The 26445-nt window shown below is 31.7% G+C and overlaps 3 protein-coding genes and 1 non-coding gene across 7 annotated transcripts; 3 read left to right on the forward strand and 1 right to left on the reverse strand.

The window, feature by feature from the left end:
- The first annotated feature begins 844 nt into the window (after positions 1-844).
- Positions 845-12753, forward strand: LOC146531205 (acylamino-acid-releasing enzyme-like). Of its 4 annotated transcripts, none has more exons than XM_085197951.1 (15): positions 845-981; positions 1697-1755; positions 2270-2481; positions 2979-3151; positions 3831-3970; positions 4203-4340; positions 4841-4973; positions 5445-5578; positions 5865-6078; positions 6523-6641; positions 7008-7155; positions 7392-7523; positions 8362-8659; positions 11442-11651; positions 12284-12753. In XM_085197951.1, exons 2-15 carry the CDS (start codon positions 1726-1728, stop codon positions 12390-12392), a joined length of 2190 nt encoding a protein of 729 aa, XP_085054077.1. In that variant the 5' UTR covers positions 845-981; positions 1697-1725; the 3' UTR covers positions 12393-12753. The 4 variants fall into 4 exon arrangements, with proteins under 4 accessions (XP_085054077.1, XP_085054079.1, XP_085054080.1 ...); XM_085197953.1 differs by lacking the exon at positions 8362-8659 and adding an exon at positions 9389-9677 and having other exon boundaries at positions 12284-12618; XM_085197954.1 differs by lacking the exon at positions 8362-8659 and adding an exon at positions 10083-10371 and having other exon boundaries at positions 12284-12618.
- A 2503-nt stretch (positions 12754-15256) lies between these two features.
- Positions 15257-15340, forward strand: TRNAL-UAA (transfer RNA leucine (anticodon UAA)). The gene has a single exon. It is a non-coding gene; the product is annotated as a tRNA-Leu (tRNA).
- A 767-nt stretch (positions 15341-16107) lies between these two features.
- LOC146531207 (uncharacterized) lies at positions 16108-19092 on the forward strand. The gene is made up of 3 exons (XM_085198445.1): positions 16108-16457; positions 16742-16883; positions 17244-19092. Exons 1-3 carry the CDS (start codon positions 16325-16327, stop codon positions 17614-17616), a joined length of 648 nt encoding a protein of 215 aa, XP_085054571.1. The 5' UTR covers positions 16108-16324; the 3' UTR covers positions 17617-19092.
- A 2893-nt stretch (positions 19093-21985) lies between these two features.
- Positions 21986-25043, reverse strand: LOC146531208 (trehalase-like). Its single transcript, XM_085197956.1, has one exon. The coding sequence runs from the start codon at positions 24755-24757 to the stop codon at positions 23015-23017; it is 1743 nt and encodes a 580-aa protein (XP_085054082.1). The 5' UTR covers positions 24758-25043; the 3' UTR covers positions 21986-23014.
- Positions 25044-26445: the final 1402 nt, after the last annotated feature.

Consider the following 26445-nt stretch of genomic DNA (forward strand, 5'->3'; position numbering starts at 1 on the left):
AAAGCGCGGTGTTGAGTTGTGCTACTCAATCTCACAAAAATCTGCGGAGAATGGGGAACGAAGTGCCCTAACACTACCTATGTATATGCGGGATACAACATATTCTGCTAGATACTTTTCTCATGCAACTTAAATATGCCCAAAAAGAATTAAAATTATACAATAAACTATAGACTACGTATAAATAGTACGGTTTCACCAAATTTTGGTGAAGCCGTATTATTTGTTAAATGCATAAAAAAATATCACTTTTATTATTTAAAATTTGCTAACATTAATAGTTTTTTTTTACATTTTAATAACATTACACTATAGTTTTACGTTGTAGCCACATAGCAGGATAGACAGAGAGAACCCTTTTCCCAATTACTTAATTGAGAATTTATTGCAAAAACATTCGTTTAATTTTGTGGTTTATTTTTTTGTTTTTTATTTTATTTTTTCATAAGTTTATCAAAACGCGGTTTTCTATTTAATCTTATCATTTTACTACCGCGATATTTTAACATGCGGTGTTTACAACTTAAAATATATTTTATATGTTACCTTCTAATACGGAATTAAATGATTATTTTCAACACTATTCGTTATATAATAGGCATATTTAAGTATTGAAACAAATTATAAGTTTTTAAAAACAGGCGAACATGTTTTAAAGTATTTTCTCCACATTATGATTGTCCTGGCAAGAAAATGACATTAAATTCGTACTGTTGCAAAATAAACTAAAAATAAGTAAGTTTTAATTACTTACCATCTAATATTAATAGTAAAAACAGTATAACTATTAGATTTTAGTTGTCTGAAAAATTGATTTTGAATTGATGTATCGATACATAAAATAGTCGATAGCAGACATCCCTAGTCAGCTGATATAAGACATAACTATCAAAATATATTTGACAGTTGTCACCGGTAAAATTGCTTTATCAGCTGTTTTACAAACAGCAGTGGAAAAGTTCTTTCTTTTCGTATTTTCGGGTAAATATTAATTATTTCAATTATTATTTTTTGGATCTTGTATAATTAAATGTTATGCGTTCCTTACTCATACTAAAGTTATTTATTGCAACTTGTCTCTTTAAGTTATTTTTTAAATTGTTTTATTTGCTTTTATAACTTTTATAGGTCATTTTGTTTACATTAAAATAGATGTAAGTAACGAAAAACATGTTTTATATACGAACGTAAAATTCGTTTAAACGAACGTAAATTTAACATTTTATCAAACTATTCTTAAACATAAATTGTGATAACGATTGCTATGTCGTAAATAAACGTTAAATAATGTTATCAATGTATATTAAATCTGTAACTTATTTACATCTCAGAAAGATAACATAAAATTTACATCAATTAATTCAATTATGATAAAGTAAGACCATCGTGGCACAGGGCACAAGGTTGCAAATGTGAATACAACAATTGTGTGTTCAATTCCCTCTCGGGGGAAAGAAATACTTAATCTTTTCATTTCCCTGTTCTGGTATACAAAGCCAGATGTTGAGTTCCACCACTCAATACCAGGTTCATCATACTGTGAGAAAAAGAGTGAAACTAGCTACTAAATTTTTTTTCTAGTAATATTTCTAGTAATATTTTATACCTATATAAACTAAAACACATTCTTGTAGCAGCTATAAATCTTAGCTAAAGTAAATATTTAATTGATAAATTACACTTTATCATATTACAGATATTGATAACAGTTGTTAGAACTAAAATATGGGGGAAATATGGAGGATGTCTTCTCATGTAAGTTTTCTTGTCATCTCATTATTTCTTTCAGCTGCTTTCCATTTCCAAATTCCAAATACAGACATTGTGTGTTGAGTAGTGTAATTCAACACCTAACTTTGTCTCACAATTAGGAATTAAAAAAAAATTATCCACAGCCCTGCAACAGAACCCACAACCATTGCATTTATAGTTGACACTTTTACTGCTCCAAAACGGTCTCATTGGGAAATTCATTGAAGCCATATAAAAAATACTTAAGTCTACTTTAAATGTTGGTTGTAAATATTGATACCCAACAAGCATGAAAGCTATAATGATGCTGTGGTTATCTAAGTCCAAACATAATAGTTGTAGTTTTGATTCTCTAGTAATGTTTAAATTATTTTCCCTGTCTGGTAGAAAAACGGCATTCAATTTTGTCACTAAACTGGCGATGCCTCAAAAACAAGGATATATGGAGAAATAAAAAAGTGTTGTCTACTTCCAATGGTTTTATAATAAATATTTTAAAAATATTTATGTATTTCAGATGGAACATGTAATAAAAGCATATAAAACGCTAACAAAAATACCATCCATAGTAGGGGGCAGGTTAAATAATAAAGGTAATAGGGTTACATCAAGATGGTCAATTCGTAACTTGGACAAGGGACGGAATACACAGTATTTTATAGATTATATTTTGGATGACAATTTGGGAGTGATTGCTCAGAGTGATTTCGGTACTGATATAAGTCATGAGTGAGTATATTTTTTTGTAGACTTTATAGGGTACATATTAATATTTTTTTCTAATAAATGAAAAATTTTTTATTGTTTAACCATCCATTAAAACAAATTGAATACTTTGAAGAGAAATTTCAGTACTTTTGTACTGGTTTTCCCAGCAAAGGTATTAGATCCTTAATATAAAAGTATTATGTAATAATAAATAAATAATAATTTTCAAGCAAATATAATGGCACATAGCAGAGAAGGCAGAGTGAACCAAGTGTTAAGACGCTCTGTTCCCCACTTTTCGCCGAATTCTAAAGCCCATTGGAAGTTGAGTGGTGGAACTCAACACTGTGCTTTTTGCCTTGTGAAGTGTGTGCAGTGAATTAATATATTTAATTGACCAATTAAATATTACATTTCCTTTAGTGGAAATCGAACCTACAATCTTTCACGCTTATGGTCGCAGGTTTTGCCTCTGCGCTATGACTGCCTCCAACTTAAAACTCTTTATTATTTTATAGATTACTAACAGCTGTGTCACCCAGTGAAAGTTTCAAAGCAGTAATAAGAGAAGAAAAAGACGACAAGGACAACTCAAAGAAGAAGTTCTTCCTCGAGGTCTGGTCCAACTGCTGTTTGAAGCATTCTATTGATCTAACATCGTTGGATATACATGGAGATGTTTATGCGGATTGTAAGTAATCTTATCCTTTTAACGTGATAACGTCTTGTAAATGTTTTATTTATGTATTTAAAGTGTTATCCTACGCTTAGGAAAGAAAAATACTTTTTTAGAAAACATAAAAACTGTGTAAACCGTCCAAGCGCTCTGACTACTAAGCCATTCTCATCGAGCTGCGTGGAAATTCATATACGTTTGTTAGAACTTATTTATTTTGTTAGCATCTTCTTAAGAAGATTTTTACAAAATTCTACTACCCAAAGATATAAGAAATTTTTATATGTTTTAAAGAAAGCATGACCCTTTGTCACGTTCCTTCTGAGCCGAGCGTGTGAGCGAGAGAGTGGTACAAACGATAGAGAGGCACACGATGGGCCTAAGCGTTCGTCTTCGGACGCATCTATCCATTCATTGTTACTTGTAATTAGTTGGCATATTGTTAATTGTAGTTAATCAGTATAATTTAAGTTAAAAAATTTTTGCACTGAAAATAAATGTTAATTTATCGGAAAAAAAAAATGTTAAAAGCGCGACGTCCAATACTGAAAACGCAATGTTCCTAAATTTTGCGTAATTTTGCATGGCCACTCGTTCTAAAATCTTTAAGCTAAAAGTAAAGAATTAAGTGTTTAGACACGGTGTTCTTCATGGTACTGTGAAACTGAAAAAAATATATAAAAAATTTTTTTAGCTGAATTTGGGAGCTTGGACTGGTCGCCGGATGAAAAACAAGTAGTTTATGTCGCTGAAAGGAAAGTAAAGAAGTCTGAACCATTCATCAAAAGGAAACCTGCGGAAGACAAGAGCAATGTCGATAAGAAACCAGTACCGGTATTTTAGTTTCTTTTTTCGATAACTATATAAGTATATTGAGGCTAGTCGTCTCGCAGGGGCATAAAGTCTGACTGTAAAACCGACTGGTTGTGGGTTCGTAGTGCAAATCTGAAATCAAATATACTTAATAAAATTATTATTTCTTATAAATATTGATTTCAGTTTTGAACCACATTGTTTACTTTATTTTTTTTATTATTTTTAATAACTTTTATTTTTACTTTCGTAGGGCGAAGAGCATTTATATAGAGAAGATTGGGGGGAACAATTAATCGGAAAGAATCAGACAGTCGTAGTTGTATGTAATGTTGATGAAGAAAAATTCACCATTTTGGAGAATATACCAGATAATTGGTGTCCGGGACAGGTAAGAACAATATATTTTTATTTTTAGGTTAACAGTGTATCACGCATATAGTAGAGGCAGAGGATCACGAGAACCTAGCGTTAAGACTCCCCCTTAAATTAATTAATTTGTAGTAGCCTAGTGAGAGTGTTAGCTAGAATTTGCTAACTTTAGTTAGAATATAAACATGGTGGTTGTCAATTCCATTTCCGTCCAAAATAATAATTTTTAATTAATAATTTTCATTTCTTCATTCTAGTAAGTCTTGACACTATGTTCCCTCTACGTACCCTACAAAATGGGAAAATATAAAAAATACAAAAGTGTTATATAATGTCACAGTGGCCTCAAAACATAATAAATTAAAATGTGTTTTTAGTGTTTTTCTAATTATTAAGCAGACGGAACCTAGTGGTAAAACACTCCGTTCTCCACTTTCCGTCGAATTCTGGAGGCATTGCGTGTTGATTGGCGGAACTCAACGCTGCTCTTTTTTTTAACAATTTTTTGTTTATCAAAAGGTTCGTTTTACCCCATCCGGAAATGGTATAGTGGGAGTGGCGTGGGACATATCGGGTGTGAGGAGACTGGGGCTAATTTACTGTACCAATCGACCCAGTTATATATTCTGTGCGCCTCTTAATGGCGGATTAAGTGAGTTTATATTGTTACTTTGTTACTTATAGTACAAAAATAAAAATTATTTTTTTATTAAAATATTAATATAAACATTAAAACTTATCATTCTAACGGGTTTATTTTCGTCTTAAGTGTTGTGTTTCCATAAATCCGTCTTTTGAGAAATTTGTTTTCATGTATCATTTGGTAAAACAATGACGTATTTGCTCTGTTTAGAAGTGCCACAGGAAATGCAATTAGAGTTTGTAAATAGATTTTCCACATACATAGACATATTTAAGTTTTCTTTAAAAATACAATTACGTCATCGTTGCATCAAATGAGCGATAAGCATATGTTTTCGGCGTACAAGAAAAATATAATAATAAATATAAAAGGTTCCAATTGTTGAGCGTATACAATCATATAATCAAAAGCAGGTTTCTTCTAATATATTTTTGTTTTTATCATTTCTAAAAAAAATATTTTGTTTTTAAAATTTTATAGGGAAACTAAGCCCAGAAAACAAATCGGTTCGTTCCCCCCGTTTCTCCCCTACTGGAGATTTAGTATGGCTACAACGTGAAGCTCAGGGGCCGCACCATGCTTGTCATCAACTTGTTAAAATGGCGGCTGATAATGTAAGTTTTTTGTAGTTTTTGTTTAAATATGACTGAATTTATAATATACATAATTAATTTGAGGTGCTTGTTTAATTTAATAGAGAATTTCTGTGGTTTTTTTGTTTGTTGGTGTTATTTTTTAAGTACAATGTAAAGATAAATATATATAAATATATATATAAATAAAATATGAATATATATATATATATCATTGACTATCTCAATTACTTATAATATATTTATAAAATATGAATAAATATTAGATTTTTTTTTCAATAACTCTCCTGCACTTTTGTAATTTCAGATTGCATCGATTTTAAATTCTGACGTGAGTGACGTCATAGATAAAATATCTATTCTTATAGACATAGTACAAACAAACATACAAATAAGTAATGGAGATTTTTATGGGATTTACAGCCAAAATTTACCATCAAAGGGTTTTAGTAGCGATGGAAAGAGACTTGTGTTTAGCACTCAACAGCAAAATGAAATAAGAAGTTATGTTGTGAATTTAGGTATGTATATTTTAAATAATCAGTCGTGGAGCAGGTACAAAATGTGACTGTATACCGACTCGTGGGTTCAATCCTCAATCGAGGAAATGAAATATTTATTTAAAATTTATATTTCCATTTCTTTACTCTGGTATCGAGACTAAGAGCGGCGTTGAGTTGAGCCACTCAACACGCAATGTCTCCAAAATTCGGTGGACAGCGGTAAACGGAGTGTCTTAAAATATCAGGTTGGCAGAACTCAGCACCGCTATATATAAATAAGAATTTGTAATACCATAAATAAACAAAATGCCAATTTCATATTTTATTTCTAAAGCTCTCTGTTAATTAATGTTCAAAATGTAAAAAATAAACTGCTTATTTTAATTTTGTATTATATTTTTTTTCTAAGAAATATTCTTGTTTTCCAAGATCCTTGTTCATTTAATTTGTATTTTTTTCCAGATAGTGGTAACATAGTGGATATATCTAACAACAAAGAGGTAGCGGGTTCAACAAGCGTATTGAGCGTGCAATCTGACGTTATATTGGCAACGTTTTCCAATATGAGTACTCCAGGACAGGTATATTTAAAACATGTTTTTTTTTCATAATTTCTATGTATATATATCCAATTAGTCTATACATCTTAGTTTTATATATCATTATTTTGAGAATTTATATGACTATGAGATTAGTGTAACTTAACGTTTTGTATTTCTGAATTGGGTGAACAAACATTATTTTTAATATTATATATTTAAAATTATTTATTTTCTTACTGAAGCGGGCAAATCGAAATAATTTATTACTGGTAATCGTAATACATAACCCTTAATCGTCATGTTTACAGTCAGATGTTATATTCTTGCGCCTCAATGGCCTTTGCCTTTGGTTTTCTTTATATTCTTAAATATATATTTGTACATTTAAACTTAAAATTCTTACAGTTATTTGTCGCCAAGTTGCCGAGTGAAGTTAACGAACATAATATTGAATGGAAGAGAATAAGTATGCCACAAGTTGTTCCAAGTTCAATAGCCAACTCCAAATTGGAATATATGGATTTGAAACACGAAAATAGTGAAGATACTGTTTGTATGTATACATGGAGGTTTCTTATCTAATATCCTATGAATTTGCCTAAAATTTCGGTAGTGCGGATAAATAAAAAATATTTTTCCTCAGTGGGATCGAACCCACAAATGTTAGCGTTATACTTTTGCGCTGTTCCAATGCGCTACAAACCTGGGAATTTAGTGTTAAGGCGCTCCATTGCCTTTCAGACTTGCCACTAACACTCCCAACTGTACCCGTATTTTTTTTATTTACAGCATCGTTCACAGCTATATATTTCGGTCCGAATGAAGGGAATGATCATCCATTGATAGTATGGCCGCACGGCGGACCGCATTCCGCATTTGTCAATGCGTATTCATTAGAAGCTTCATTCTTTAATCTTATTGGCAAGTCTGTTTGTTACTATTTAAATTAGTGTATATTTAAGGCCGTTAAGGCGACAGGTAGGTTCAATTAGTTCAAGGAATTAAAATTTTTAATATTTTCATGTCTTCGCTCTGGTAATGAAACAAAGAATTGAATTTTCTATTAGTAATAAATAAAAAAGCAGTCGGCGGAAAGTGGGGAATGAATTGTTTAACATTAGGTGTACAGGTTTCGTCTGCCTACCCTGCTATGTGCGGATTATAGCGTGAAGCAAAAAGAGAATATTACTATGAATAATTCATATTAAGCTTTTAGCGTATTATTTTAAATGATATAGATTCATAATACACAATATTACGTTTTGTATTTGATAAATGCTAAGTGTCACTTGCGTTTTACTGTTACTTTGAATGGCATAAAAGAAAAATAACAAAATTATTTATTATAATAAAGAATATCTTTATATAAACAAAAATATAAGAAAGTTATGTAATAAGCTGAGTGTAAGTTAAAAATCTTGTAGAGTACATAGATACTAATATTATACATGTGATAGTTGGTGAGGATGGATGCTTGTTCCACTTTCACGCAAAAAAAACTAAAGGGATTTTGATGAAACATTACAATAAAATAGATTATACATTAGAATCGCCTAGCCCATGATTTATGCTAAAGTTTTAAATAATTTGGCTATAATGTAGCAATAAGATTAAGAGAGTGAGGTCGCGCGTGGCTCGCTAGTTAAGAAATAAAAACAAATGTTGGCCATTTTGTTTTTAAAGCTTAGTGAATTAGGATGTGTATTGACACTAGGTGCTTACTGGAAAAAAGCTGAAAAAAATAATTTCCCCATTACAGGCTTTGCATGTATACTAATCAACTATAGGGGATCCGCGGGTTCGGGGGATACGTCCATACACTTCCTACCAGGCAGGATAGGTTCCGCCGATGTAGCGGACTGCAAACTAGCCACAGACAAAGCTGTAGATAAATTTCCTATAAATAATGAGAAATTAATGCTATATGGAGGCTCTCATGGCGGTTTCTTGGTGACTCATTTGAGTGGATTACACTCTGATGTGTATAAGGCGACGGTTGCCAGAAACCCAGTTATAGATTTGGCGTCCATGAATAACACCAGTGATATAGCTGATTGGTGAGTCTGTTTGTTTTGATGTGGTTATTTTTTTTGCAAGCTTTTATCTTTGGCTTTTTGAAAAGTATATGAAATGGTAGGTAACTCATTTATTTCTTTTGCGTTTATTTGGGGATCTTGTTGTATGTGTATAATATTAATAACAATACAGGTTTACTTATGTATTGGATATTTTTTTTAATTAATGTAGTCGATCACTAAATCGAAAGGTCACTCACTCATCACGAAATCTCAGAAACTACAAGTGCTAGGAATCAGAAATTTTGCATAGGAGTTAGTTATACGACAGACATTAATAATAACAGTTCACGCAGGCGAAGCCGCGGGCGGGCCGCTAGTTTAATATAATTGTACTATGTATATCCTTACGAATTTCACCTTTAACGCAAGGGACGCTTAGCGCTTACGAAAAATACACAATTCCTACTTAATTATTTTTGAAGTAATTTTATTAAAAATACAGAATGCTACATATTTCTAATGAAATTTACCAAAAAAAATGTATCACAATAATTTCCGCACAATACTATTTACATACCTAACAAGTGAAGTATAAATAAAACAAAAAATCCGGCTGCATAAACTAAATTAATGAATACAATAACACTTGCGCTATCCAGACAAATCTAACGTAACGTTCAAAATATATCGATTTATTATAATAACGTCTAATAAAATCGATATTCATCTATACATATTGTAAAATTGTATTTAAATAAAATCTTGTAGGTTTCGCAACACTTAGAATAAACTACCGCGGCTCCAGCGGCCAAGGAGACTTAGCCCTTAGATGCTTATTGGGGAATATAGCGAACTATGACGTCACAGATTGTCTTCTCGCTCTCACAACTTTAAAAAGAGAGAGACACATAGACAAAGTCGTTATCTACGGGGCGAGTTTTGGCGGATTCATTGGTGGTCATTTAGCGAAACAGTCTGAAATGTTCAAAGCAATGGTATTGAGAAATCCTTTAATAGATTTGGTCAGTGAAACCAACTATGGGGATATTCCTGATGGGTGAGCTATTTGAGGTCTTTTAATTGAAACAATAATATTGTAAATATATAAATCGGTTTCTTTGTGTTGCGTTAATCGTGAAATTTTATGTAATTAATCTCTCAGTTCTATATTTTCGATACATTTGAAAAAAAAAATTGCGGGATAATTAGAAAAACCTATTCTGTTAAACAAATGAGTACTACTCCAAGGTGAATTTGTTCTTTTATTTACTAACTTATGCATATTAACAATATTCGTAACAATACAAATGTAGTATGTATTAAAAAAATTAAATCATTTTGTCTATGTTTACTTAATTTTTAACGCAATGGACGCTGAGCATTTACGAAAAATACAAGTTAAATATGCAATTAAAATGGTTATTATACGAAATCGGTTAAAAAACTTAAAATAATCCTTCAGGTTTTGCAACACTTAGAATAAACTACCGCGGCTCCACCGGCCAAGGAGACTTAAACGTTAAATGCTTAATGGGGAATATAGGGGACTATGACGTCACAGATTGCCTTCTCGCTCTAACAATGTTAAAAAGAAAGAGACAGACATACAACGTTGTTATATACGGGGGGAGTTTTGGGGGATTCATTGGGTGTCATTTAGCGAAACATTCTGAAATGTTCAAAGCAATGGTCTTGAGAAATCCTTTAATAGATTTGGCAACAAAAACTAATTATGCTGATAATCCAGATGGGTGAGTGACTCTCAATAGGTTATAATATGTAATATAAATAATATAATAAAATCGTTATTTCAAAAACATTTTGTAACGCGCTTGACTCTAATATCTATCAACTGATCGTCAGAAAATCTTCCAAAATTTGTTCGCATATAGTAAACAAAACTGCACAACAAAAGCACTGACATGTTTCAAATAAACTTATTAAAAAAAAATACAGTCGAATTGATAACCTCCTTTTCTTACAGAAGTCGGTTAAAAATAAATAATATTGTATTTAAGTATTTTGCGATTATTTTTGCTGTGTTAAAGGTGAAACTTTAGATGCAAAACTTATTTGTATTGTTATGAATCTCTTTTAGTTTTATGCTTTTTTAATAATGTGCTTTTTTAATAATTGTTTTAATATAACCATACAAAGTTTACTAAAGTGCTAATAAAATTATTATTAATTTTATAATATACTTTTTTTTATCATTTTTTTTTTATTTATCCATTGCATGTTTCTCTATACTAATATATTTTATTCAGTTAATTTTAAATACTTTTTGCTCTCCTCTTCTTCCTCCTGGCATTTATCCCGGCTATTGCCAGGGTCTGCCTTCTTACTCAAACTACTTTTTGCTATAATATAAAAATAATCAAGTTTATAATGAGGTCGTGGCGCAGCGGCACACCGTCGGTTGTGAGTTCAATTCCCAGCTGAGGGAAGTGAATTAGTTTTATTTACTGGTTCTAGTCCCAAGACAAAGCGTTGCACTGACTTCCATCACTCAATACGTTTTTTTAATCAAATCTGCGAAGTGGGTAACGGAGTGCCTGAAGGTTCAATATGTTTCCTCTGCCTACCTTAACTTATTAAAATATAATGAATTAAATCCTGGCTTATTATTAAGTTTGTTTTTTTTTTTATTTATTGTGTTTAACTTATTCTTTAATACATTTTTTTCCAGAAAAACTAAGATGTTCGGTTTTCTGTCAGAAAAACATTCTTTAAAAGTTTTTTTAATCCATTACTAGGCATATACTTATTAAAACGCTAGTTTCCAACATATTCGTATTCATTACTACATTGATATCCACAGGTGTTCAGTGGAAGCCGGTTTTCCGTTCCAAGAAGGTGGTCAGGAGTTGAACGAGAAGCTCTTAGCTCTACGCAAAGTGTCTCCGATAGTTCACGCTAACAATGTGACTGTACCTACCGCGCTGATGTTGGGAAGTAAAGATAAGAGGGTTCCATATTACCAGGGATTAGAATACAGCAGGAAGTTGAAGGCCAATGGAGTTCATACTAGGTGAGAATTTTTTATTTGAGATAAATAAAAATGACCATCGTGAAGGGCTATGGGCTCGATCCTTTTTTAGGGGGAATGTGTACGTTTCGTTTTTTGTTTTGATTATAAGACAAAACGAACGAAGCTGTCAGTCAGTATGCGATGTTTCGAAAATTGAGCGGAAATTAGAAAGCGGAGAGTCCTAACATTATATTTCACGTGCAGTCTACATTCTGAGGAATGCTTATAATGAAGTTATTTTATTTTCTACCTGTTTTTTATTTTTATTTTGTTTCTATATCTTCACTTCAATCTTTTTATATCATAACCTTTCTTTAACTATTTATAAAGTAATAAAATAAACGAAACTGTCGTGGCACAAGCGTGTGACATTAACACGACGGTTGTGGGTTCACACTCAAAAAAAATATTTAATTTCTTCATATCCTCGCTCTGGTGACAAAGGCAATGCGCGGCGTTGAGATCCGCCATTCAACACAATTTTGTGTTTTGTGTTTTTTAAAAAAACAGTGCGGTGCAGTATGAAAAAATCTCAATGGGAGACAGTGCTATATACAGGATACAACTATAAAAAAAATGTGTATCTCATATACTTTATACACGAAAAATAATACATTTTCTTGTAATTCCAGAGTTTTCATGTACGAGGACAACCACGCCCTCAGCAGCCTTCCCGTGGAAATGGATAATCTAATCAACGGCGCTGATTGGTTCATCGAACATATCAAACCGATAGCTTAAAAACATCATTATAACTGAAAATGTCGTTTGAATTGATATTTTAGTACTTATTTTAAGCATTTTGTGTGTATTTAATATTTCTTTTTCTTTTTAATATTTATTTTTATTTCTTCGTTTTGGCAAAGCGCGGCTTTGAGTTCCGCCACTAAATATGCAACGGAACCTAGTGTCTTAACACTAAGTTCCCTCTGCCTACCATGTGTGCGTTGTACAGCATGAAGCTGAAGTACAGTTTAAATTGTCCCAAAATTAAGTACGCCACATTAAAAGAACTTTCTTAAAATAAAAAAAGGCACGGGCAACTATGAGCCCGTGGATGTAGTTTTTTAAAATAAAAAAAAAAAAAAAAAAAAAAAAAAAAGCATGAAGCTGATTTAATTGACTTTTTTATTTATTGAAAATGCCTATATAGTTTTAAAGATTTAAGAATAGATAGTTTGTTCTGCCTCTGGTAGTTGTCAAAAAATTAAGTTCAATAATGCTAATAATTAGAAGTTTCATATTCATTCACATTTTCATATTATGTAAAATTGGAATTTGAATTATTTTTTTTATATTTGTCAAATACGCAATGGGAGGAGAAATTCAACGCCGCGCTTAACCTTGTTACCAGAGCGAGGACATGATAATATAATTTTTTTCTTACCCCCGAGTGGGAATCGAACTCACAACCGTCGCGTTAACAGTCATACCTACATGGTCATTATTTGATTATTAACTTTCTTTATAAATTTGTACTTTATATAGATTTTTTTTATACCACAATTTTTGTAACTTTTTAAATGCATTTGTATATTTTTTATTTTTATAATTTATTTTATTTTTGTATTATTAAAGAAACAAATAAAAACATCTTTATTTAAGAGAATCCAAATAAATTAATTAAAAATAATATTTGAAAAAGTCTTATCAATTGTCTTTGTGTATTATTATGTTAAGATTTTTTTTACATTTATATTTTTAGATGTTTACATTATAAGTACATTTATATGTCAATTTTGTATAGAAAATATATATCTTTGTATATTGAACATATTATTACTTGATCTTCCAAAAGTAAAAAACAACGATATTGTAAAAGCTTTAGATTAGATAAAAAAAAATCTAGATATTTTTGTAAAGGAACAAGGAATAAAAGTAAATGTATATCTTTAAATAAATTTGTATTAAAATAAAAGATTTTATGGACGGATTAATTTGTTTGCATATGAATGTATTTAATTATTTCATTTTATATAGTATACTTCTGATTATTTTGAGAACAAATTACAGTATTTAAGTTTTATAAAGGTATTAATTGTAATTAAAGAAATTAAATTAGATTTTATAAAATATAAACATGGAAGATTTTTTACATTTTTAAAGAGTTGTTCAATACTCGGGAAAAAAATACATTTTGTTTAGTAAACATATAAAAAAATAATGTAGGGGGCATTTCTTGAAAACAATCCAAGGACGTTAAAATATTAATACGTTTTCTAAAAAAATTATTGAAAATTAAATATGAATCAGGGTATTGAATTTTAATTGTACTTAAGAAAATGTTTAAAACAGCTATTTATATATGGCTTATTTGCATAATCATATTCACTTATTGCGAGTTAAACACAGATTGGTTTTTTTGTGTGATATTTTTTGTGTTTTAATATTTTTTTTTTTTTATATTAATAGATTATATAACTACATATATCTATTGTATGAAATATCCTTTTTTTCATATAGTTTAATAAAATGTAGAAAAGTAATATTCATAGTTTCATTTTACCCTTATCATTAGGTACTGTTACTACTTATTACTAAAGAAAGTAATTTATTATAATTATTTACTTGACTGAAAAACGAGGCTTAACCTCGTAAATATTGCGTGGAAATGATTGAAATTGAATTAATTTAATTCCAGTCATGGCACACGGACATAAGTGTGTAACTGGGCTGTGGGTTCGAGGAAATGTAGTATTTTTATTTTTGAATAAAAATGTTAATATTACATTCCCTCGGGTATTTCGAATTTGGGCGGAAAGTGGGGAGGGAAGTTTCTGGAAATTGGATTCTTTTCGCGTAGTGTTAAAATGGTACGTACTACGTAGTCTAGTAACGGTTTTATTTAATAAGTTTTTATAGGTTCATTTTGCACACCGCACATAGCAGGGTCAATGGCACTTAGTGTTAAGACACTCCGTTCCCATTAGGAAACTTCCGGTCCGTCTATTTCTCGAGGCATTGCGTGGTGAGGGATCGAAGATGGATCTCAACGCTGCGCTGTGCCTCGTTACTTGAGCGAGGAAATTAAAAAAATATTTCAAAAAGACATTTTTTTTTTGTCTTGGATAGTTCAGTCACCGAGAAACATGACATGTTGTTAAACGTTAATCGTTTCTATGTAACCCACTACCTGCAGTTAGAGTTAGCTTCTGCACTAAGATCCCTACTTATAAACTATACTCAACTCTAGAGATCGATCTTGAGCGCTATATCAGATTTGAGAGCGGCTTCTAAGCTTATAAATACAGGTCTTACAATGTCATGTTTCTTATTTATACACAATTCTTAGCCATTTCTATGTGACCATGTAGGCGAAGCAGCGTTTATTTTAGTATCAAAATTTATATTTAAAATATTGTTTTTAAAAACCGAAAACCTCCTCATTTTTAAGTCGGTAGAAATACATAAAGCTCGTAAATGTGACAAATACCTTTCCGAAAGCTGTTCCAAAATCAGTCCAGTCAAACGTGAGATAACCGTGGACAAATATATATACCTACATACATATAGGTCAAACTAAGAACTTCCTTTTTTGGAGTCGGCTTAAAAAAATTATTTAAATTGATATTTGATATGTACTGTATTTTCATGAAAATAAAGACGTCAGGTTGGCCGAGTGGTCTAAGGCGCCAGATTTAAGCTCTGGTTCCCGGGAGGGAGCGTGGGTTCGAACCCCACACCTGACAATGTTTGTAATATTCAGCTTAATCCTTTTTATTAGTTTTCCTTTTTTGTCTATATTTTAATTTTATTTCATGTAAATATGCATGCATGCATTTTTTTCTTTGCGCAAAATTTTACACCTTAATTGTTAACAGACTTTATTTTATATGATATTATTAATTTGTTATATCTTAATTTTATTTAACATCATGCTATCATGCATCATGCATCATGTATCTCATATATAAAAGGGTAGGCAGAGAGGGGAAGCCACTACATTCTGAACTCTTTGCAGAGTTTTCGAGTTTGGCGGAACATAACGCCTCGCTTTTATACCACAGTAATAAAACCCATAGCCGCGCTTATAAAGTAAATAAATGAGGCCAGTCGTGGCGCAGGCAAAGGGATCCTAGTATTAAGACATTCAGTTCCATATTTACCGCTGAATTCTGCAGGCATTGCGTGTTGAGTAGCTTAGCATCGTTACCAAAGAGAAAAAATGAAAATATTTAATTTCCTCGAGTGGAAATCCGTTTCAATTATGAAATAACAACAAAAATCACATATATATTTTCTTATTTATTTTCCCAAAAAGACATAAATAAAAAAGTGCCTACTAACCATCTAAAATATACAAAATGTATTATTATTGTAATACTATTATATACTAGTTATTGAGTTAGTGAATATACTAGTTATATACTAGTATATAGCGTCCTATAAACGGCAATAATCTTATTAATTAACTAAATAACATGTTTCATAACAGGGGTTGTTCTGTATACTTACATTTCAACCCCAAGATATCCAGTGCGTCGCCGCGCCGCGCCGCTCGATACGTACGGCGCGCGCGTACCGTACGCCCCGCGCGTCAGTACACCACCCACCCTCTAAGAACACACCCTTGTTGAAAAAAACTAAAAATCAACTATAATTTATTATTAAATTCTTTTTATTTTAACACAAACTTACTAATTAAATTTAAATAATTCGGTGGAGAAAGAGAAATGAACGAAATCGATTTGATAAAAGAGGTTGAGAGGCATCCGATTTTGTATGACAAGTCGGTCAGCGGCTTCAACAAGACCAAGCTGAGGGACGACGCGTGGAAGGATGTGCAGGAAGTTCTTAACGTGTCTGGTAAGTTATGAAAAAAACCTTTAATAACATTTTAAAATACGATATATATTTTTGCTACGAGTTCTAATTTCTAGTATAATTTTTGCTTCACGGTAGCCTAGTGTTAAAATACTCCATTCCCCAAAATCCACCGATTTATTAAGACATTGTGTGTTGAATGGCAGAACTCTATTAGAATTAAATAATAGTTAATTTCCCTGAGTGGGAATCGAACCCACTGCCTTGTGCCAAAGCGTCACGATAACCTCTACATACAGCATATTTTTACTTATATATTTGTGCAGAGGCGGAATGTAAGAAACGCTGGCGGTCTCTACGGGATTCCTTCATCAAGCTGCAGCGGACTCACGGCGGTCGCACGCGGTGGCCTTACCTCCATGCTATGAAATTTCTTTTACCCCATGTAGAACCTAAAAGTGATACTCCGTAAGTAAAATATAATATTAATATTATTATTTTTACTATTTTGTGAAGTGAAAGCTTAGTGCGCTAAGATTTTCATAAGGCGCATATATGTATATTTATAATTTACATAGGAAGTGATTATAGTATAAATAATTGATAGTACTTTACCTTTCTGTTGTTTCAACGAATATCACGTGGAGGATATGGCCTTCCATTCCCAATTGAAGAAGTGTTTATAAAATTATTTTTTTTAAGCATTTGGTATTTTCTTCACTTTGAGTTTTGCTACTTAGTCAGACACATAATATGCCAACGGATCTTTTCGTTTAATACAAAAAATCCCAAATATTTAAATAATATGAAAAAAAAATCAATCTACAGAATAAAACGAGAAACATCAGATTCGGAGCCCGACGAGGAGCCCCGACAGCGTCCAAACCACTCGCTACCAGACCTCTCCTTCCCCGAGGCCCGTGACTTAGAAGAGGACGAGGATTCACAACCGGCGAAGAAAATGCGCCTAAACTCCACCGACGAAGACCCATGTCATTGCAACAGAACAGACCCTGACGAGCTATTCCTCTTAAGTTGCGCGTCGACTCTAAAACGCTTAAATTCGAAGCAAAACTCCGTAGCCCGACTTAAAATACAGCAAGTATTGTATGAAGCGGAATTCGGATGTCAGATGGAACTGCCATACGTGACGCCCGCCAGCGACTGCGGCTTCGACAACGTGGAGGGCTCCGTGGAATGATACCAGCCATATATGTCACACGATCCATTAGATTTGCTGTGTATTGAAATGAACTTATAACAATAGTATTGAAAATAATTGTTTTCGTAATTAGAAACAAATAATCAAGTTTTGAAGCAAAACACGGCGTTGGGTTCCGCCATTCACACATTGCCTCCAGAATCAGCGGGAAGTGGGGAACGAAGTATATTAACACTAAGTTCAATTTTTTTAGCCTGCTATTTGCGGAATACAGCGTAAAGCTAAAAGAAAATCAGGTTTTATAACTTTTATTTTGAATCTGTGACGTGAAATGAAAATGTGAAGAGCAAAATGTCATGATTTTATATAAAAATTATATATAATTATTAGGCTGAATTTTGGTTGTATATAAAAGAATAATAGAGTTGGCTTAACCGCAAAGTTACATTTATATGTAAGGTGACAGTAAACCAACAAATATCAGTAAATGGCAGTGTTTTGGGTTTTTTAATATTGATAATGCTATTATAGGTTATCGTAGTTCACATTTGATCCTCATAGTTTTAAATTTTTATATATATATATAATATTAGTAAAAATCTTCCATATATTGTTAATAAGTTACTATGTACCTAAAATTTTAATTTATTTTTAATATTTAAAACATTTGTCGTCAATTATAATAACGTAGCTGATAGCTGCGTCTCATAATACTTAGTTTTTATATTATTTATTTATTATATCTAGAAAGAAGAAACATTCTTTGAAATAATAATTAGTTATATTTAAAAAAGTTCGGAAATTTGGCTCTATCTATATTTATCAAAGGCTTTATTGTGCTTAATAATTAATATCTTTAAAAAAACATACCCCTTTTTAAATTTGACAGAGGCATACTAACGCGGTTAGATAAAAAATAGGACCTCATGATAAATCTATATATATAAAATCGAAAGGTCACTCACTCATCACGAAATCTCAGAAACTACATGTGCTAGGAATCTCAAATTTTGCACAGGAGTTACTTCTAGGACGTAGGTGCTCGCTAAGACGGGAATTTGCAATATTCTATTGCTAATAGTCTAATAGTCTAGGGTTGTTTTTGGGGTCGAAAGTTTGTATGAAACTTCGTTACTACAAATGCCTGGAGTCTCAAATTTTGCATAGACGTCACTAGGACGTAGTCATGGAGACAGAAATTAATAATAACATAGTTCACGCGGGTGAAACCGCGAGCGGGCCGCTAGTCTATATATATAAAATGGTGGTAAAACATTATTTTTTCGTTAAAACAGTATTGATCTGCCTTAAATATAAAAGAAAGCAAATTATTCTAAGATCTATATGGAATATTACATTAATTCACATAATTATTATAATTAAAGAGAATTTACTAACATAAGGCCCTTAAACTTTAAGATATAGAAATGTAAACCAAAATCATTTTTAATAAACTTCCAAGCACTGTAAGTAGATAGATTTTAAATGTTTAATAATAAAATTGAGTAACACCAATTATTTTTTATTTCCACAATTGGAATATTTTTGTTGAGAGAGAAAAATAATAAAATAGGTATCTACATACTTAATAAGTCCGTCCTATACTTTTAATTTAATTTGCTTTCGGCAATTAAACACATCAACGACCTTGTCGAGGCAGTCGTGGCGGAGGGGCGACTGTGAATGCGATTGTCGTGGATTCGATTCCCATTCGAGGGAACGAAATATTTCATATTTTTATTACTTCGTTGGTAACTCAACAGTGCCTCAAATTCACCGAAAGTGGGTAAAGGAAGTGGGGAAGATAGTGACATAACACTAGGTTCCTTTTGCCTACCCTGATGTGCGAAATACATGTGAAGCTAAAAAAGACTATTCAGCTGTGCCCTTTTGCTGCACTTTTCTTATGTCTTTTTACTCTTCATAGCAACAATGTGATTTTACGTAATATTGTATGTACTGATCTGGTAGAGCCTTTCCCCATGATTTGGATATATTATGAGTAATTAATTTAAATAACGCTACATCTGAGAAACAAAAATATTTAAAAGACATTTTAAAGTAGTAAGTATAATATCGTCAGACTAGTTGTGGGTTCGATTCTCATTCGAGGGAATGAAAAGTTTAATATTTTAATTTCTTCGAGAAAAAGCGCAGCGTCTATTTTCACCAGTCAACATCCAATGCCTCCAGAATTCGACGAAAAGTGGAGAACGGATGTCTCACCACTAGGTTGCCAGGTGTCATCTTCTCACCGGGATACAGAAAGCTTAAAAAAAATAAAAAAAAAGTAATTAAAAAAATGAAATATATATGAATTTACAATCAACGTAATTTTCCATGCCATTATGCCTAATTACTATAATGTTTTATGGCGCTATTTCTTCTATAATTACAAGAAGTAATGACGTATCGATATTTATAACACATTTCACACTTCACTAGTATCGACATTTGAGATTAAACACCAGAAATCGCTTGGAAATTAATTAGCTACGATTTTAAAGCGTAACGTCGAGTTTTACTTTATAATGGCTGTAAATTTTGTTGTTATAAATGTAAATGTATAACTCTTATAATATATTTATTTATTGAATTTTTTTATGCATCTACATTAAGTATTTGTAAAGACTTTTTTTATCAGCTTCACGCTGTATCTCGCACACAGTAAGTACAGCAGGATAGGCAGAGGGAACATAGTGTTAAGATATTCCGTTCCCCACTTTCAAATACTAAACTATAACTTAATTGATATTAAGAACGCTTACATAATAAAAGTACTAAGTAATTGCACAATTTTTATTGAGGTCATTCGTGGCGTAGGAACACAAGCCTGCGACTGTAAACGAAGGTCGTGGATTCGATATTCTCGCAGAAATAAAATTATTGATACATTCATTTCTTCGCTCTTGCAAGGCAAAGCGCGGCATTGAGTTACTCCACTTAACATGCAATGCCTCGAGAGTTCGGTGGAAAATGAGGAACGGAAGTGTCTTAATGGGAACGGAGTGTCTTTAACTAGAATCCCAGGTTTTCTTTGCCTACCCTGCTTTGTGCAGGATACAGTGTAAAACTAAAAAAAATAATTGCACAAAATGGTAAAGTAAAATATGTTGACTGATAGAGTCACAACTGACACATCCGTATGTAGTATATGCATATATGAAAATCAAAATTATTTTTATAAGAACAACAATTATCGTTTATACCTTATTTCATATAACGTTAACAACAAATGCGTTAATAGAAAATTAAAATTGAGTTAATAAAAAAAAAACTTTTAAATATAAGCACATTCATAGATAGTTACTGTTTTTTACTACTTAGACTATTTTAAATAAGAATAGAGAATAATTGCAAATTATTATTTTTAATTAGGTATTAATAATTCACGCTTACTTGCAAGTCAGTTTAATTAGGTAATTGACAATTAACGCTAGCTCAACAAGTGTCGTTTGATCGGTTGAGTGCCGCCGTAATTATGAATTACGAATATACCTATATTAAGAAAAATTATTATATTAATAATCAATGTTAAAATATTTAATATAAGTCTAGTAAAAATAAAAATAATCTAAAAACGATAAAAATTCTCACTTGTTGTTCATTAGCGTATCTAGAAAATTGACGTTCGTGTAAGCGTTATTTTTTTGTTTTTTGGAGCAATTTTTTTGTTAGTAAAATTTCTGACGTGGGCACCAGACTATTCTGGGATGGGCACGGTCCAAGTTGAAATATTCTTTTTTGAACTTGCTTAATATTAGTTAATACACGAGTATTAACTTAAATATTTTACTGCGAAAAGAAAAATATTTTCCATGAAATAAAAATTTCTTTCTGACATAAGAACTGGAATCTTGAAAAATATTAAGATATAAAATATTACAAAAAAAAACAAAGTATTCCAAAAATTGAGAAAGTGTCGAATGTTTATATGTACATCATAAGTTGATTTTCCTTTTCCTACAACTTTATGCTTTAGATACTATTAAAGTAATAATAAATTATTGTTATTAATTTAAAAAAAAACACATATATAACATAACATTCATTAATTACATAATAATATATAAAAATAGCGACTTGTACTGATAAAAATAGAGATTTCCTGTTCTCGTAATTGTAAAAATGTAAACAAACGATTTATCGTATAAAAACGGGATGTGCCGACCGATAAATATATCGATAATATTATTATTTATATAAATACATCTCTATATTCTATCTATCTACATTATAATGACAAAATAAATAGCAATAAAAAAATCAAATAGCAATCAAAAGTCATTTATAGTGTTATATATTTTGCAAAGAGGACACTGCTCTCCATTATCTACCCTCTTTGTACACAGCGTTGCGTGACGCCGTACTTTATAATTATTGCTATACAGGAAAATGAAAATTAGTCTGTTCATTTAAATTATATTTATTTTAATTAATATTAATAATAATTTATGTTTAAACTGGTACAATAAATAAATAATTATCATTGGTACTTACAACATTAAAAACGTGTATTTCAGGATATTATTAAAAAATAAAAAATAAAAAATTTATTTAACTTTTTTTTTATTCTTTAAAAACAATTGAATTAAACACATGTCAAGCAATACATTAAATGTATGGATCAGATCAATACTTCTAATTAAGGCGCACCATCTTGAAAATCTAAAAATAAGCAGAAGCTGCATTCTTGCAATGCTCTTCATCATCATAATTTCTGATATTCTTTATCAATAAATTAATAAAGTAGCAATTTTGTTTTAATCTGTGCAATAAATAAAATACAGCTGTTAATATTATTTAACATCATAAGAGCTATCTTTCATAAAAGCATTGTGATTTTTAATTCAATTTTGTTTTAACATCGAAATTTATTTTGTATAACTATAATATTCACAATTATAAATATTTGATAAATTGGCCCAAGTGTATAAGAATTTCAATGAGAATTTAAAAAATTTCACTCCGTTTGATGAGAACTTATGGTTTAGTGGTCAGAGCTACTGGACGGTTTCCAAGAAACGCGAAATTAAATCCTACAACATTTTTATAAAATTTCTTAAAAAGTAAACGTAGCTTACTTGCTAACTTTTTTTGTAGAATTCAGAAATCGTCACTAGTAATTAAAGTAATATTTTATCTACATGTTGTGAATTTTGACTGAAGCAAACATTGAAATAGCCATTTTAAAGTACTCATACAATTTTTATACCGATAAGTCACTTTATTTTATACTTTTCATAAATTTAAGGATTGTACGTGGAACTAAAAAGAAAATATATATATCGTATGTGCAGATACACATACATACGGCACAGTAGCTATTAAATAATGTATGTACTTACAGGAAGAATCAATTTAAATTTCTCAATAATTACATATATTATGCAGGTATATTATATAACAAAAATATTTTATACGATAAATATGAGATTTATACAACTCTAACTGATGGCACTGGTGATATGTTTTGATCGTCTAACGTTAAACTTTTACCATATCTTGATAATAATTCTAACGCCACGCCGTTCGTCCACCCAAAGCCGTCTTGAACTTGGTACTCGCCCCCACCACCGTGGCGTCCAGGCTGTACTGCGCAGTACTTTTCAAACATTTTCTGCCAAATGCTGAAGCCTATGTAATTTGAACGTATCCATAATTTAGCTTGCTCCTTCGCTAAGCGTTTAGCCTCTATATATCCACTTTTATCTAATCCACCTATTAAAATACTCTGCAGGGGAGGCCATGCGTTAGGGAAGTCCCATTGTTCACCGGAATGAAGGACCGATGCTGGTATACCACCTGGGAAATTCAAAGCTCCGGATGATAATAAATACTTTACTAATTTTGCCGCATACATTGGGGCATCGTATTTTTCGACAGCGTCTGCCCATAGCGGAGCCGCACAGCTGGGGTAAAAGTGTTTTCTATGCGATTTCACATGTAAGTCATAATCGTACCAGACGCCATCCACGGGATCCCACATAACATTGTGTATTGCTTTTCGCCAATAATTGGCTAAGCTCCACCATTTTTGAGCCCCCCGTCTGTCTTTCAGCGCATTTCTGAAATTACCAGCAAACTGAAGAGCCCCGGCAAAGATGGAATTTAAATCAACAGGGATAATTTGTGTCGCATGTATTTTCGTTAGGTTGCCGACAACCTTTTCGCCACTTGTCTCGAACCATCTCGTGGAAAAATCCCATCCACTCTCGGCTGCACTTTTGATCTCGCTATAAAAATCATTACGTATGTTTTCATTTGGCAAGATACGAGCATTAGTAAAATCTTCGTAATAGGACTCTGGCCGTGGCCCAATTGCTTTCCTATCTGCGTAATATCTCAATAGTGTATATTTATTTCCTTCAATTTCAACCACTACTGTTTTTGTAGTTAGCCAATAATTTAATTCTTTTTCTAATGTTGTAATATGTTGTTCCAGCCAAGCGTAGTCTCCAGTAGCAGTAACGTAGCTAGCCATCATTGCCGCTAATAAAGGTGGTTGACTTCTACCTAAGTAATATACACGGCTACCATTGGGAATATATCCGATTTTTTCAACTAAATATAATAAATTTTCTATCATTCCCCGAGCAGTCTGTACCATATCACTAATGAGAAGACCCTGAATTATCCAAAATGAGTCCCAGTAATAAAGCTCTTTAAATCGACCACCGGGAACTATAAATCCGTTTGGTACATACAAGAAACTGTAACGATCAGGATGCAACTTCACATTATTTTGCACTTTACGTCCTAGCTTAGTCCATATGGATATAATAACTTTTGCAAATTCACGTAACTTAGGATCAGATATTTGTTGTAAAATTGGTGGATTTGGATTGTAATCCGGTGGCTTCCAAGCTTCTAATTCATCGCCTTGGGAAAAGTGCAAATCTATAAAACCAGCTAATTGTTCCCGCGAAGGATTCTGATTCGTATCATCCATAAGTTTCGTAAAATCCGCTAAGGTTTCATTTTCGGAACGTTTCAGTTTCAAATCTACGAAAGTTTTCGAATCAGGGAAAATCCGCGCTAATTGCACTCTATGGAGCAGCTCTCCAGTACAATATATTGAGGAATTACAGCTCGGTAGAATTGTGAGGGCTTGAGCACACCCCAGCAGCCCGAGTACAGGATAAAGCGGAACATACCGCCTAATTCTTGGCACCAACATAATTTAAGTTCGCGGCGGGAAGCTCGGTAAACATAACCTTTAGACCGGGCGATAATAGCCAGCCGACTGCGCGAACGAGCGGCGAACGACTGTTCATGTTCAGCACATTGCGAGCCATGACCGATTAGTGTCAATAGACTAGTCAACAATCAGAGGAAACAAACACTTTCACAGCCATGCCGGCGTTATATTACAGTATTAGTACCTACAGTTCTTTTATTGTGACGTTTCGAGCGTGCCGGTTGAGCACGGTTTAGTATTACTGATGGAATTTGATATCTGACTCGCTTGTCAATTTGACGTTGCCAAACTATGATACTTTATCAGTTGTCTATGCTGTAGCATGGATCAGGGATGTACATAAAGTGAAAAATATTTATGCAAAATGTTTTTTTTTTTAAATATAATTATAATTAAAAAATAACCTCAAATAATTTATACATAGGTACATATCCTTCCTACTAATATCATAAACGAGAAAGTGTATAAGGATGGATGTTTGATCCAATTTCACACATAAAGTACTAAACGAATTTAGGTGATGTATAAACATCAGAATAATACATTTATGTAATAATTTGTCTACAATTTGACAATAAGTATAACGTGTACAGATCGCTATAAAACAAAATTATAGTACTCGTATTATACAAAAATAAATATTGTAAAAATCTATTTAATGGAATACGAGTATAATTAGCTATAACAATTTAGTCGTTAGTACATTATTATTATTATTAATGTAAGAATTTAAATATATAAGAAATATTTAAAACAAATATTTGAAATATTTATTATATTTACGAAAACTATTTATTATATTTATGAAACGGTCCCTAATCATGCCGTAGCAGCTTAATAAGTAAAGCATCACTTTAGCCAATAGTTTTTAAAACATGTTTGTAATATCCGATTAAATGTAAGTTTTGTCAGTTGTACTTAATAAATAAATAAATAAATAAATTATTTTAGGAGCAATTATTATATTTAACAAAAAAGACTTGCAGCGCCTATAAAATTTTATATCACAAATATGTAAAACCACATTGCGTGATATTCGATTTCCCCATGAAATATTTTCTCGTAATAAAAGTACAATTTCATAAAATAAACACATTTCCTTCCCTTTCCTGTAAGCGACGAAATTTCATTTAATCTTTCAACCCTTAGTTCATTTTCTTCAGGGTGAGTTTTCTAAAATTCCCTTCGAACTTCTACATAGAGGCTATCTGTTATTTTTCAAGATTTTATATTCAGTCCATTTCTTTGCTCTGGGTTCGAGGCAAAGCGGGGTGTTTAGTTCCGCCACTCAGCACGCATTGCCTCTAAAATTCGACGGAAAGTGGGGAAAGGAGTGTCTTAACACTAGGTTCCCTCTGTCTACCCTACTGTGTGCGGGATACAGCGTGAAGCTGATTTATTTAATATATTAGCTTGAATATATAAAAAAACAAATAAAGACACAGCCTTTATTTTAAGTTCACAACATATTACATGGTAACTATTAAACACAATAACAAATATTTTTCATTATAATAAGAGTTGAATACAACTTCACAGTATATTATAAATAAGAATAACATAAAATTATACATGATTACTTAAAATAAAAATAATACTTTTACTGTATAATTATACTCTATAAGGTGTATAATTATTGATTTTATTATATGTGTGATATTGATGCT

The sequence above is a fragment of the Heliconius melpomene genome, chromosome 15, assembly GCF_056956725.1.
Source record: "Heliconius melpomene rosina isolate 202511_hmr_F chromosome 15, ASM5695672v1, whole genome shotgun sequence".
In the NCBI taxonomy this organism is placed as follows: Eukaryota; Metazoa; Arthropoda; class Insecta; order Lepidoptera; family Nymphalidae; genus Heliconius; species Heliconius melpomene.